At 35.9% G+C, this 15,393-nt stretch overlaps 2 protein-coding genes across 5 annotated transcripts in view; one reads left to right on the top strand and one right to left on the bottom strand.

Moving 5' to 3' along the window:
- LOC109223582 (zinc finger CCCH domain-containing protein 67-like) lies at positions 2,592–9,512 on the top strand. Of its 4 annotated transcripts, none has more exons than XM_019387957.1 (6): positions 2,592–3,318; positions 3,806–3,871; positions 7,424–7,543; positions 7,627–7,902; positions 8,450–8,722; positions 8,936–9,512. In XM_019387957.1, the coding sequence occupies exons 1-6, from the start codon at positions 2,707–2,709 to the stop codon at positions 9,116–9,118; spliced, it is 1,530 nt and encodes a 509-aa protein (XP_019243502.1). In that variant the 5' UTR covers positions 2,592–2,706; the 3' UTR covers positions 9,119–9,512. The 4 variants fall into 4 exon arrangements, with proteins under 4 accessions (XP_019243502.1, XP_019243501.1, XP_019243500.1 ...); XM_019387956.1 differs by having other exon boundaries at positions 3,803–3,871; XM_019387955.1 differs by having other exon boundaries at positions 3,782–3,871.
- The window catches only part of LOC109223581 (callose synthase 10), a 48,663-nt gene continuing 43,758 nt past the window's right edge, over positions 10,489–15,393 (bottom strand). The window contains exons 43-51 of the mRNA XM_019387954.1: positions 14,688–14,846; positions 14,463–14,576; positions 14,289–14,377; positions 14,049–14,207; positions 13,339–13,441; positions 12,807–12,926; positions 11,836–11,886; positions 11,551–11,733; positions 10,489–11,137 (exon numbers count right to left, since the gene is read on the bottom strand). Of these exons, the coding sequence (XP_019243499.1) occupies positions 10,892–11,137; positions 11,551–11,733; positions 11,836–11,886; positions 12,807–12,926; positions 13,339–13,441; positions 14,049–14,207; positions 14,289–14,377; positions 14,463–14,576; positions 14,688–14,846 (1,224 nt within the window). The 3' untranslated portion in view covers positions 10,489–10,891. The remainder of the gene's footprint in view (positions 11,138–11,550; positions 11,734–11,835; positions 11,887–12,806; positions 12,927–13,338; positions 13,442–14,048; positions 14,208–14,288; positions 14,378–14,462; positions 14,577–14,687; positions 14,847–15,393) is intronic.

Below are 15,393 nucleotides of genomic sequence, written 5' to 3'. Positions count from 1 at the left end.
CAAAGCAGCAGATAAAGAAGAGATTTAGACAACTTAAGGTATCATTTATTTGTTAAGTATATTTTTTAGTGTTTGTAACATGCTAGCTACTATACAACAACAACAAGAAGAAGTTGGTACTATCGGAAATTAAAATGTCTCTCCCTTGAAAAATATTGGCGCGCGTGTAAACGAGTTGCTCTACCAACTGAGCTGTAGCCCTTAGTGCTTGTAATACATATTACTATGGAATGTCATATTTCGGAACCTTGTATTAATATAAGTATCCCGTTTCTCAAAAGAAAAAGTATCACTTATTTGGGAAACTTGAAACTTATAAATTCCATATTACTTTAACATAAAGGTCAGCATCGAGCATTGAAAGTGGCATCTTAATTAGACAGGTATGAATGGTGTATCAACGAGAGACACGGAGTCAGGATTTGAAGTTTATGGGTTCTGAATTTGTCACGGAACTCATAACTTATCTTAATTATTGAGTTCACAATTAAATATTTATACATATTTAATGAATTTTCTAGTACAAATATAATGCTTAAGCAAAAGTGAGCGGGTTCGGCCGAACCCGTACCTCATCGGCTAGCTTCGCCTCTGGTATCAACTGCCCCGTTATCTCCGATGTGGACCTTGTGAAATTGAATGTAGGCGGAGTGAACCTTCTCAGTGAGGAATTTCTTTCAACCATTTGGTAGCATTTAAAATCTTGAATTAACAATCTTAAATTATGAAATTATAAACAAAGTTCTTGACTTTTTGTTATAAATGAAAAAGTACCTTTGACTTTTTTATACGCGAGAAAAAAAATCCAAATGGTCCCAAGTGGTAGGTGTACTTTGGTCTTTAATATGCCAAGGAACATGAATAGTTACATTTTTTTCCAGCAATGAGCTACAGTAAACGTGGAATAAGCAAACATTGAATAAAAAACCCTGGATGTCAATTGAGTATAAATTTTAATTATAAAAAATTCTTGTATTTTTCCCACCTAACAAAAACATGGATAAGTGCAGTAAATATCCCAAATTGTTTCAACATACATTTACACAAAATTCACGTGATTCCAAAATAAGTTGAGCCGCCTCCTTGAATTTGAGAATGTGAAAAATGCTTAAACATTTTCCCCAACAAAAAGAACAGTATAAGTGCAATGAACGAGTAATTTTATTTTGTGTCTTACACAACTTACACTAGTTGTGTGAGGCCTCTTTTTACCTTACATATTTATGGACCCATATCTTATACATCTAGGTCCACAAAATTCTGGGACCACACAGTTGCGAGACAAAAAAGAGGCCTCACACAATTAGCGTCAGTTGTGTGAGGCACAAAATAAAATTTTTCGCAATGAACGAATGCTCAATTTGTTTTGACAAACTTCTGCACACACAATAAATGCGCTACGTTCTTTAGTAGGCGTTTGGACATTGTAAAATTCGAAAAAATGGTGAAATTTTTTTTCAACTGAAAATAGTATTTGAAATTTAGAGTTGTGTTTGGACATAAATTTCAGTTTGGGTTGTTTTTGAAGTTTTGTTAGTGATTTGAGTGAAAATTTTGAAAAAAAGTTTTTTGCAGTTTTTTAAATTTTCGAAAATTTTCAAAATGCATCTTCAAGTGAAAAATGAAAATTTGATGAACAAACGTTGATTTCGGAAAAAAGTAAAATTTTTTTGGAAAAATCTTCCATCAAATTTTATGTCCAAACGGGCACTTAATAAGGGATTGGTAAAATGCTCATTAAACAAACACTTTACAATTAGATCTTCTCAAATTTTTACACATTTTTATTATCGTCACAAATATTTAAAGCAAGACAATTCAAGAACTTTATAAGTTTTGAATTTCCGAATAGTGATCTTTATTATTAATAATTGAATCATCAATTTATTTTTTATACATATTTATTCAATGTAAGCAATGATGCTTGATTCTGTTAAATGCATATCCTAAAATCTATATCAACACCTATTTTAAAGTTTAAACTCTAACAAAGTGGAAGAAAGATTAGAAGTGAAAGAACAAATTACTAGTATTACAAGTGAGCAAAAATTAGAAGATCTTTAAAACATCGAAAAATGAATTTTTAAATTCAAAATCTAAACTCTTTTTTTTTTTATCAAAAAAATAAGAAAAGGGTATTTCCTTTTTTTTTTTCTTTCTTAAAGAGAAGTTTTAACAATAGCTTAGTAGCATTTATGTAAAAAAATAGATAGTGGGTTTGACCGATAAAATTCCAATGAGAAATATACAATGAAGTTAATTACTGCTAAGTATAATAAGTATATAATTCGAATATTCGTCGCCAAAATCTTGGTAACTCGAGTTAGTTAATACCTAACATTCGGAAGTTAACCGTTATTCAGTATAATAATCAACATGCAATAAACCGTCTTGAACACTATCATCGTAACAAAAAAACTATATGATTCAGACATAAATTATTTTCTTTTAACATTTCTCTTCCAACTCCATGCAAAAAGGAAATGTAAAAAAGGAAAAAGAAGAAGAAAGAAAAGGAAAAAAAGGTATTGAAAAAAACTGAAAAAAGAAAATGAGAAGAGTATAAATGCGTGAAGTACTAATGTGCAGTGGTCCCAATCGCTATTTATTTTGACTCATTTAGCCACTGTCTCATTCAGCACACTTCACTTTACTGAATTTGCTCAAATTAGGGTTTTTACTGATTGAGATGTAGAGGAACCTACAATGGAAGAAGCAATTGAACAACAACCAATTCAAAATCAAAATCAGTCCCCAAAACACACTCAAGAGGAGTTAGGGTTTGAGTCCCAAACTCCCCAAACGTCGTTGTTACCTTCCGATCTCAATATCGAAAACCCTAATCAAAATCAACCAAACGAAAATGACGATGAGGATGAGATGGCGATGCAAATCATATGCGAAGAGCTTCGTGATCTGGTCTTGAACCAGGCCTTAGATAAAGAGAGAGAGAAAGAAGATCTTCACCACCGTGATCCTGAAGAAAATGGAAAAATCAATGAAAACGAGGTTGAAAATGTTGAAGGGAATGATGAGGGATGGGGAGATGTTGGCGAATATGGTGATTATGGTTATGATGACGAAAATAGGAGCGGAAGTGTTAATGGGAATGGCAATGAGAATGATGGGGAAAAGGAGAATGGCTATGAAGGGGATTCTAAGGAAGGAGGAGGGTTTAATGCAAATAATAGGATTAAGAGGAAGTTTATTTACCCTTTAAGACCTGATGCTCAGGATTGTCCTTATTTTATGAAAACAGGCGTGTGTAAATTTGGATCCAATTGCAAGTTTAATCACCCTTCCAGAAGAAAATACCAGGTAAATCTTTTGATGGATTCGGAGTTGATCCTACTTTTTTTAAAAATTATTTACAAGTAATTTGCTACGCTCATTCGTTTTTTGGTTGATCGAGTGAATTTATTGTTTGTTTGCAACTGTAAGGGGTATGGTGTGGATGAATCTTAGTGCCTGTGCATAATGGTATGATATATATTTGTTGTTTTATGTGTTTAAGTTACAGAGAATATTAGAATTTTTGTTCTTTTGCAGTGATGAAGTAGCGGGGGATTGGAGGTAGGAGTTAACTGATTGCTAGATTTTACTATATTACTGACACTTGCAGATCAAAGCAATGCTTTTTGTTGACATTTTTGCTAATGAATGATTAGGATGGTAATTCATTGGTTTAGGGAGGTTGCTTGAATCCTGGTGTGGTCTTTATTGCATTTGTTGTTTGTATAGTTGGTTCTTAAGTAAAGTTTTGCTGATGTTACTATGTTAGCCTCTTTTGCCAATTCTTCAGCAGGGGACAAAGGAGAAGGGAAAGCAAAGGGAAGAAAGCCAGGAAAGGCCAGGGCAGATTGAATGCAAGGTTGTGGAATTTATCTTTGCTAGCAATCCGGCCAGAAAATACAAATCTTTGGTTATACTGTGCTTGCTCTTTTATAAATAATTTGATTTGATCGATGGCACATACCATAACTTTAAACACTAGACCTGGGTAGTTGGCATGGTCCTGCCGTTACTTTTATTATTTGGCAGCATGACTGATATGACCTGTCCATAGTTGAGTTAGTAAAATATTTTGGCTTAGATCAGCTATGGTGCATACCGCATGATTAGGGTTAACATATATAAAATCAAAGCCTCACTTTAATGATGTCAAATCTAGTTAAATTGTATAAGTGCAATGCAATTGCTTTAGATAACAATGTATATTACAACACGAAATATTTAATTAATTAGCATTATGGTATCAAATGGAGAGTGATTGTAGTGAAGTTCTCTCTGTTTGTTTATTAGAATTGACTCATAGCTTCTCCTTCTTTGTGGTTTCCTTTCCATTGTTTTGAAACTTGGTTAAAGTATTCAAGAACTTTTTTTTGTGGCGAAAATGATGTAGCAACACATAAGAGGAGGATAATTTAACTTAACAAAAAGAGGGAGATAATATAGTGCAAGATGTAACTAATGGCAGCAATTAGAAAATGAAGGTCCTGATTAGGGTGTTTTACAAAATATTGATGTGTATGAAATGGTTTTACTCCCTATGTCCTGTTTTATGTGGCTGTGTTCCATTGCACATGGAGTTTAAGAAACAAATAAAGGTTTCTGACACAAGCAAAATATATGCAAGTGCCAAAATTGTCCTTACTATCAACAATAAAATGAGAGGTGGTGAGAGTTCTACATGTTTTTTCTAATTTCTCTCATAAAAGGTGAACATTAAGGGTAAAATGGAGATGATAAGACTAAAGAGTTTTCCAAATACAGAAGTGTGACAATCTTTTCTTTTTGAGGCAGAATATAAAGGAAGTGTGCTAAAGAAGTGTGACAATCATAAAGGTTGAATACTTGCCAATTTGTCCTTAATTCAATTAATTGTAAGAAAAGGACTCTGGGACCAATGTTCACTAAGTGAATATTTGGTGAGTGAAGATTAACATTGAAAGTTGACACATTTCTGATATTCAATTGTTTGGAAGATGTTCCCATGTGTTATCCTAGTTCCACTTGTGGTATTCTATATTGATACTTGATGGGTTTAGCAGAGTAATGAGATTAAAACATGGAGTTGCAAACAACTTCAGGGAGCTAGCTAGAATTGGAGAACAGGATGCCATGTCCAGGAGATTCCTTCATCCTTTAAGCTACTTGAGAGTCTTAAAGGTTTGAAGCTGAGCAGGACCAAGCCGGAGTACTTGGAGTGCAAGTTTAGCGAAGTTACGCAGGAAGCGGACATGGGTGTGGGCTTGATAAACATGCCATTGAGAGAAAGTTTCAAGTACCTTGGATCTATGATACAAGGTAACAGGGAGATTGATGAGGATGTCACGCACCGTATCGGAGCGGGATGGATGAAGTGGAGGCTCGCTTTCGGTGTCTTGTGTGATAAGAATGTGCCGCTGAGACTTAAAGGTAAGTTCTACAAGGTAGTAGTTAGACCGACTATTTTGTATGGAGCGGAGTGTTGGCCTGTCAAGAACTCTCATGTCCAGAAGATGAAAGTAGCTGAGATGAGGATGTTAAGGTGGATGTGTGGGCATACCAGATTAGATAAGATTCAGAATGAAGTTATTCGGGATAAGATGGGAGTGGCCCTGTGGAGGATAAGATGCGGGAGGCGAGGTTGAGATGATTCGGGCATGTTAAAAGGAGAAGCATAGAAGCCCCAGTTAGAAGGTGCGAGAGGTTAGCCTTAATGGGTATCAAGAGGGGTAGAGGTAGACCTAAGAAGTGTTGGGGAGAGGTGATTAGGCGGGACATGGCGTGGCTGGAGCTGACTTAGGACATGGCCCTAGATACGAGGGTGTGGAGGTCAAAGATTAGGGTAGAAGGTTAGTAGGTAGTCGAGCGCTTCTCTGTGTCTTACTCAGTTCGCTAGCATTAGTGTTAGTATGATATCTTTTTATAGATTGCTATTACTACCTAGAGTTTAATTGCTTTCTTGGCTTCGGTCTTATTTCTATCTTCTTGTTATTCTTGCTTGTTGTCATTACTTTTTTCATCCGTTCTCCAATCGAGGGTCTATCGAAAACGGCCTCTCTGTCCTTCCATGGTAGGGGTAAGACTGCGTACATTCCCCAAACTCCACTTGTGGGAAATTATTGGGTTTGTTGTTGTTGTTGTTGGCTTCATTAGGTCGCATTGACTTTGGAAGGTCAATGACTTTCTTGGCCAACAACTCGTCGAGAATCGGGGGATGTCAGAATTTCTAGTGAGTTAGTGGATTACATGATAACAATAACTAGTAACAAAATCTACTTTAGCATAAATTTAAAAAGCAACATGTTGATATCTACTTTTTTGCCATCTGTAACTGCGTCTTTAAGTTGGAACGCTAAAAGGAAGATTCCTGCCTTTGTCCTTAGTTGGAGAGGTTTGTTATTCCCTTTTCTTTTGTTAGGGGAATTTGTTGATATTCTTTGTATTTAGAACCTCACCTGTTTCTCACTGCTAGTAAACTTGGCCAGGGCAGTGAGCCGATTATGAAGTTTCTTCTGCTTTTGCTCAATACAGGAAAAAAAATTCTTATTTAAGTTTGCCGGAGTAGTGATTGCTTTTTTTTTTTTTTGACAAGGTAAATTGTATTAATAGAGTAGTGATTGCTTAAGTAGGTATTATTTTGGAATATCCAATGAGGAACTATTTAAATTCCAACATTCAGATTGTAGTACTTTTGCTGAGCAATAATTTGATACACTTAAAATCAAAACAATACTGCTCAATTCTTCTCTTTGCTGCAATTTTTTTTTAAAGTGCAGGAACTTAATATTTCGTTCTATGCACTATTCTTAAATTTCGTCTTGGCTATATCTTGAGATGGGAGTGAAACATGACTGTATATCTTTTTTTGTATAAGGAAATGTGACCATATGTCATGTAGAAGCTATCAGTAAAACCTTGACTATCTTGATGTGTCTACATATGAAGCCTTTGCCGCATGATTTGACTGAAATTGACTTTTAATTGATGATTCATTGGTTAACAATAACGAGAAGAGCTTTATCAAGAACAATGATGAGAACAGCTTTATCAGAAACAATGATGAAGACACTGGCTGTTAAAGTATTAAGTTGTTGGTATAATTATTCTTTTTCTTTGTTATTTTCTGAATGATATACTGTTTTTGTTATGACTTTTAAGCGTTGGTAATGTTGCTTTAAAGAATTGTCTTCATTTCTTTTTGTCGATTTTTAGTTGTGTAGTAAGTAATTAATGTTTGTGTACAATACCCGAATAAGCCTCTTGCAGAAATGGGTAAGACTGTGTACGATGGACCCTTGTGGTCCGGCCCTTCCCCGGACCCTGCGCATGGCGGGAGCTTAGTGCACCGGGCTGCCCTGCCCTTTTTTTACAATACCCGAATAACTTCGATCTTTTAATTACCTATGTCTTGCATTCCATTTTTTGTTCTGTGCAGTATTACCTGACATCGGGGGGTTGCAAGTATGGAAAAGCTTGTAAATTCAATCATAGTAGGGAAAAGGGTTCCATCTCACCTATTGCGGAGTTCAACTTCCTTGGCCTGCCTATTCGACCGGTATTACTTCTTTCCACTGTTTTAGAAGTTTGAGAATCTGAGAATTTTTCTCGAGGGATCATATATGCTAATCTTCATTTCAGGGGGAGAAGGAGTGCCCTTACTATATGCGTACTGGCTCTTGCAAGTATGGGTCCAACTGTAGGTTTCATCATCCTGATCCTACCACTGTGGCTGGAGCTGATCGTTCTTCTGGATATAACAACGGTGGAGCTGTTCCCATACAAGCTGCCTCCCATCCAGCTGCATCTTCTTGGTCTTCGGCAAGAGCATTGAATGACACAGCTCCTTACGTACCAATGATGTACCCACCAACCCAAGGCATTCCTTCTCCAAATACCGAATGGAATGGGTATCAGGTAGTCCATAACGAAGCTTAATATTTATCTGTTGTATGTTATGTGATGCGTGCTCTGTTTGTAAGGTTTTCTGCTTTTTGGTATACTATTGGTATGCGGGTGCTTGTTGGCCTTTAATAAACTTTTATTACCTTGTCAAAAAATGGTGTGTTCTGAAGATTGGAGTTATCAGGTCGCTAGTGCATCTTAGTCCTTTTGACCTTTTGGAGTTATCTGAAGCAGGTACTTCAATCCATGCTAGTAGTAATATGGTTTTAATGTCTACTTATGTAGATAGAGATGGAAAATTACCTGTATATTTTAGCCTTATCATGTGAGAACTATACTTGTTCAAGTTTATATGTCGTGGCACTTATCCTTGGGAAGGAAGTTGCTGGTTATTGGACAGTATGATAAATGCTAAATAAAATAGATAAGTATACAGTACATTCTGAACTTTTTGGGTTTTCCATATTATTTATTAAGCTCTATGGCTTTGACTGCTGACTTTGTAGCAAGACACCTTTACTACCTGCGCTTACTTGTTTCTATGTTTTTGCTGATTGAGGCCCCGGTCTATCCAACGGCAGAGAAGAGACTACCTACTCCTCCAGCATTTGCAATGAACAATCCAGCACCCAAGACCAATTACTATCCACGGCCTCTACAGCCACTGCTGGTTGAAGAATATCCTGAACGTCCCGGTCAACCTGATTGCAGTTACTTCATTAAAACTGGAGACTGTAAATACAAATTTAACTGCAAATTTCACCATCCAAAGTCTCGAGTATCAAAAGCAAACTCAAGTATTCTTAATGAGAAGGGCCTGCCGCTAAGACCTGTATGTTTTTCTTCTGTCTGGATCTTAAACTTATTTAATGTTTCTTCCTAGAATCTTTAGCTTTTGACATTTAGGTCAATAACTTGCTCTATAAGTGATTCAATTACCTCCTAGTTGAGCTGTATGCTGTCTCTTATTTGTATATTGTGCATTACTCATTGTATGCTGCTTATACTTTGGTTTCTCATATGCTTTTTTATTTTTAAATTATAGGATCAAACTGTCTGCTCATTCTACAGCCGTTATGGGATATGCAAGTTTGGCCCTGCTTGTAAGTTTGATCATCCAGAAAATTATGTTGGATCTGCTTCATCTACCGAGTATGGCTTTGATCAGCCTCAGCAATCACAGATGTCTCTAGGATGGCAAGGACGGGAACTGGAAGTGGATCGCTGATACAGCAGTCTGTATAAGTAATTTTGGGATCCAGTTTCATCTAGAGTTTAGAATTCAAACCATATGCCAATGGTCGATCTTCTGAGACTTGAAACTCCATCAACATGAGTATAAGTTCTCTGATCTGCTTAAAGGACAGCACGATAATCTCTCATGTTTCATGTTGTTTAAAGCGCAAGCAAAATAGGATACTGTAAATTATTGATAGGGCGTTTTGTTTTAGATTAAATGAAGATATTTGGATAATGATGGTGCCTATTACTAGGATGTTTGCGATTTCAGCAAAGGGGATGATCAGGTTATTTAGCATGTTTTCCCCTTTGAATAGAGCTTCAGATCTTTTACTTTTGATTTTTGTGTAGATTTTTCAGTTGGTTAAAATTATTTTCAGATATCTTTTACCTGTGCCCGTAGCTACCAGGGGGGCTAAGACAGGGCAATGCTTAAAGTTTTGACGTGCCCAAAGGTTTCCTTTTCTTTTCTCATTTACCTCTAAAAATATTTAAGGAGCTTTGAGAGTAGGGGCTAAAATATTATTGAAGTTCATTTCAAATTGGCTGAAAGTAAAGGGGACATATGTAATGTTTACCAGCGAAGAAAATATTTTAAACTACTTATCTATTTCGTAGATAATTCTGTTATTACTTACCTCAACAAAATAACAAGTAATAACAAACTGTTACCATCTGATTAGATTACACTTGTTTATTCTGTGATCTTAATTTATTACGACTCATTTTCACTACATTAATCTCTTTTCACATTTATTATGATAAAAGCTAAAACTGGATTACATAAACATGTACGTAATCCAAATTGATGTTGTGTCAGGTCTATTCTGAAACAATTGTATTACGTAAACATCCATCCAGTTCATAATAAGTGACCAATTTTTCTTGTGTGCACCCGTTAAGAAAATACTAATTCTAGACAAAAATAATAATGTGACTAAATTATCCTTAATTAAATATTGCAACATAATTTAACGTGAGGAGTAAGAGACATTTTAGAGATAGGCACATTAGGGTAATTTGAAAAAACAAATTGAATATTTCTTTATTATATAAATGGATACTTATTTTGGACCAAAACAAAAAGGCAAATTGATCACTTATTGTGGACCGCAGGAGTATATGTTTTAAGTGAGCTGCTGACTATTAAAAGTCAAAGATCGTTGAATCATTATTCCTGAATATTTACACCAAAAACATTAATGTCAGCACCAACTCCTGGTCTTTGCGAAAAAATAATTGCACCTTCACTGGTCTCAGCGTTGCTGGCTGCCCCGTCAGAATCACTTACATAAGAGATGGTATGATACACCACACCAGGTTTTATCTGTTCAGTTCTCACAAGTTTTGAAGCGGCAGTGACAAAAATGTGTGTAGTTAAATATTATTTTATTTGAGAAGATATTATCCAAACTACTCACAACGAAGAAATGACATACAAAAAAGGAGCAAAAATGCCATCATCCTCACTACGTGCAAAGATAAATTCAGTTACCACGACCACAACCAGATCGAATTCCATAATCCAACTAAAACCAGGGCAAATGACGGTCCATCTTCAGGCATACCATTTTCCAGGCTAAATGGCAAAAATTTCACATCAAAACTACAGATGGCACTCTTCAGATGCCAAAGTAATATCTACACTAGTTAATGCACTTACAATTTGAGTACCCTAACTATGAAAGAATTACACAAAGGCATATAATTTTGCTGCTCAACTATACAAATTCTACATGGTTAATAGGGCTTCTTACAAGAACTAAAATGCCGAGGGCTCAACATTTGCCTTGTTTCCAGCAAGAATGAGAGAGATCTCCAGACCACGACTGAATGCTTGGTTGAAGAGTATACGAGACTGGAAGGTAGAGACAAATGGGAACCACGATAATATTGCTACTGGAGCAAAGATAATGATGCCCATCCCAGCATCATACATTCTAGCAAATTCCTTTACAGATTCCCACAGACCCAAACTCCACACTACCCTCCTCCATGTGATTGCCAGCTGCAAGGAAAATTACAATTTGCAACTTCAGGAACAAAAAGAGAATCTGTAAATGTAAAACATACTCACGTATTATCCTACAAAACAGTCACAATCACATAAAGGATATCTTTAGTTACTTCCTCGCCAGGATACAAAATTTAGCATAGGCTTGGTTTTACATTCCAACATGATGATAGTGGGAATTCGCAACTGCAGATATGCGTTCAAGCATGCTACAACAATTTTGATACAAACTATTCCGACCTGCCAATAGTGTAACTAAAGAAGATACTTCTTAACACCATACAGAAACAAATAAAGATAAGAAGGAATCGTCTCCGCAGTAAATTGTGCAAATAGTCGTAAGAAAATCAAAAAGCTTTTCAAACAGCAGAAAGAATTCAAAAGCAACCATGAGCAAGCAAACTCACACAAAGGACGGCCCAACCAGTAGCAATAAAGGCAAGCACACTAGCAAACAAATCAGGAACAGAAAGGTCAGTAAGAGCCACAACAAGGCAAAGAGCTGCAACAAGACCCAAAGCTGTAACTCCTTGAAAAAATCGCAGCATGAGATGGATATTGGTGGACTTTTTGGGACTGAAGGTAAAGATCTGCAATTTGACAAATTCCAAGATTATTAAAAAAGTAAGGGGGATTGCGCAGTTACATCAGACTCCATAAGTAAGCCAATAACATCAAAGACAGATGCATACCTTGAAAATCATAACAATTCCCACCAGTACAATCCAAGAAAAGCCATATATCTAGTAGAACAAAGGGTTTCAATTAGTGTGGTCTTTAGAAGAGAACAAAATCAACACAACACATACAGTAGCACTCAACATCCAAACACAATGTAACACCATAGCATCACTAAATCCGAGAAGCTGAATCACTCGGCGAGAACAATATTAAACATTCAAAAATTGGCAAAACTCGACGGAATGCTACATTCTTCTGCATCATAGTATTGTTTTCTCGCATCATATATCAGTCAAAACTCAAAATCAGTATTCCTGCTGAAATATTTTGGCATATAAACTCAGTTTCTCAGGTCAGTTCTTACATCTTCTTTCACTGATATCAAATTCTTTCACTTATTCATCAAACCGTTACAGAAAACTCGTTTATATGTTTCCCATCTATCTGACAAACTGAATAAAGAATTAGTAGAATACCTTCTGTTCTTCACTATCTCTCATGAAATGTAAGAAATAGATGAAGAGAAAGTTAAAATTAAAAGAACGATTCCAAGCATGGTAGCTCCCATTACCTACTATTTCAATAGTCAGATAACCTAATACAAGTATTTATTCTTTGCCCCAAAGGAAACAAAAACAAAATGAAGCGTCAGTGATCCAGGAAACAAACAAATTTGACAAAGCCAATTGCACGCCCAAGCCCACACAACCTTTGGATTTTTCGCACTGAGACAATATACAAGTTCAATACAAGAATTACTTTTGCATAAGAAAGATCGTTTGCCATGAACTATGTACTTTAATTTCCAAGGCTATAGACTCAATTTATTCACATAAAAAACAACAAAAGTAAGCCCAATTATAAGCACCATTCTGCTGTTAACATTAAGGAATACCTACTGTTGTGCTACAAAGAAATTGGCCCTTTCCACGAAGAGAACACTAATGTTCGTCTCAGTAAGCAAATAATGCAGAAAACATACCGCAAGAGAGGTGTCCTTTCCAGTCAAATGGAGTTTATAGACAATGCCATACTGGAAGACAAAAAATCTGAGACTCAATATTGTTTCTAGTATCCGTCCTCTCAAAGTCTGGATATGAATCTGCAATATAAACAGCTTACAGTGTTAGAGCATTTTCCAGACTCTCTTTCCTTTTCATTTCAGTTTCTTTTGGATTTTTTTTTTTTTTTGGGGGGGGGGGGGGGGGGGGGGGGATTTCTAGAGAAGAAAATTAGTTTTTTTTTTACTAAGCAGTTACATCTCCTAATTGAATGATTCAACTTCCTTGGAATGATAAGGTGAACTAAAACTTCCTCATATTTTATTTTTAGGCAGAGGGACTACAGAGAAAGGCGACGACGGAAAGGAATATCTAAACTTAAAAATGTCTAATGTATGCATCAACAGATGAGACAAGTAAATAGGTGCCAGAATGCAATTTACAACGAAAAGAGAGCTCATGAAGTTATAACTTGAGTTACAAATCTACATTTAAAAGGATATATAAAAAGACCTGTTCTTCGTCCCACCAGGACTCCCAGCTGTCTTCTCCCTTGACACCTACTCCGCCCTTGTACAGCAGCCAATTGGTCCAATCATCAAAGTCCTCAACAGTCCTGTAAAATAATGAAGTATTGAGGGAAGCAAGGAACTTTTAGCAACTAACAGCATCGCAAATTGTGTTTTGAGGATGACATGTGAACAAAAGAATTCAGAAAGCAACGACACAGCCATGATGTTTCAAAGAACTATTACTATAATTACATATTGGTCACTACTCCCTCATCCCCTTCTCTTTAATTTACTTGCTATTATAGTCAATCCTAGAAATAAACTCTTTCCTTAAGTGAAAAGTTCAAACAATCCCAAAAAATCAAATTACTAGATAATATTACTACTTTATCTTATTTTGAATATAACGTGACTCATCTTATTTTAATTTACCATCTCTTTACCAACTCAAATTTAATAATTCATTTCAGACTACCTTCACCAAAATTATGTAAAGAGCTAAATGGGTTAATCAAAATGGTAAGAAGGGAGTGTAACTATTATGGTGCCAAATCCCATCAAAGTTCTCAACTCCGCTCTTTTGACAGAAAGCAGATTGAAAAGTTACGTGGTACAGTAACATGGTGGTTGTGTAAAATGAATGCTGTGGAGAGCAATCATACAGAAGAAGTTTTCATAAAGAACAGTAAATACGAGAAACAGCAAACATACTTTTGCCATTCAAATCCAGAGGGATTGAAGATGTACGGAGCAAATAGCCATGAAATAACAAGGAACCAACTGCTGAGAGTTAGTAAGATGAATGAAGTAGTTCTTCCATTACTGTAACCATATGCCAAGTATACTATAAGAAGCAAAGCCACTTCCAACCTGTAGATTAAAGAGTATCAAATAATAGTTCTAGGAACAGACACAAATCCACAAATCAAATTAATGGGATGTAGGACTCACGCTTTAACAAAATGACTTCTAGAGTAAAGCCTATAGTTTTCAGCAAACTTTATGTGACGAACAACAAAACCTCGTCCAGTCGCCCGGTACTGTTTTAAAAGTAAGTAACACGATGGGTTATTTCCAGTGCCTATTATAACTTCCTTCAGAGTGAAGTTCATAAGATCCACATACCTTTGCACCACCATGGAGGATGGTGCGCCCAAAATAGTGAGTCCTAGTCCCAAGCGAAAAGGTAAAGAAGACAGAACAAAACTGAAGCTGCATAGTAATAAAGCTGAAGACGGCCTGCAAAATTAGTGCATGTGAATGCAAAGCAAAAAGCTAGAAACACCAACTTAAGAAACACAAATGACAAAATCCAACATTATATATAAGATAACACTATAGAATCCATACCTTTAGTAAACCAAGTTCAAGAATGAAACCCATAATCATGGGAACTGCAGTGAAAATCCCTATTTGAACAAAAAATTGAGCATTCAAAGCAGCATCTAGTGCAGTGTTACCCAAAAGTTTAGCTCTCTTTGATATTCCTTCATCAAGTCCAGAGAAAGCCTGCTTGAAATAAAAGAATTGCTGAGATTTACATAATGGTAGGAAGGACCAATCAAGAACTGTCGGCAACCCATTCCATTTGAAGGATAAAATAATGTCGAACAGTTGAACTTAAAGGTACTGCAGTTTTGGTTTAAATGCTAAACATGTGTATTAAGTTCCTCAACCTTCTTCAGAGAATAAAGTTGAAGAAGACAAGAAGTTACAGCAGTTTTATACTTTTATTCATCCTTTTTTCTCAATGATATCTTTTGTAAGATTTATGTGTTCCTAGCAATATAACAGCATCAGACAGTGAAGCCTGAGCAAGATAAATGTTCTCAAACATCCCAAATCAAACCTTGTTAGCAAGATTTTTATCCCATCAAAATATGAAGAGGAAAAGATGAAGAACTCTCTCTTTTTGGTGATAAGTAGTTGTTAAGTTCATCCGTTTTCCCTAAATGTGCCTTACCATGATATATGTGCTCTTGAAATAGATCCAACGGATCAAGTTAGAAAACTAGGGACAGTGCAACAAAAGGCTCAAGATTAATCGTGTTAAACA

Source organism: Nicotiana attenuata, chromosome 3 (assembly GCF_001879085.1).
Source record: "Nicotiana attenuata strain UT chromosome 3, NIATTr2, whole genome shotgun sequence".
Lineage (NCBI taxonomy): Eukaryota > Viridiplantae > Streptophyta > Magnoliopsida > Solanales > Solanaceae > Nicotiana > Nicotiana attenuata.
Note: the sequence above shows the minus strand (reverse complement) of the source record. Positions and strands in the feature narration are given on the sequence as shown.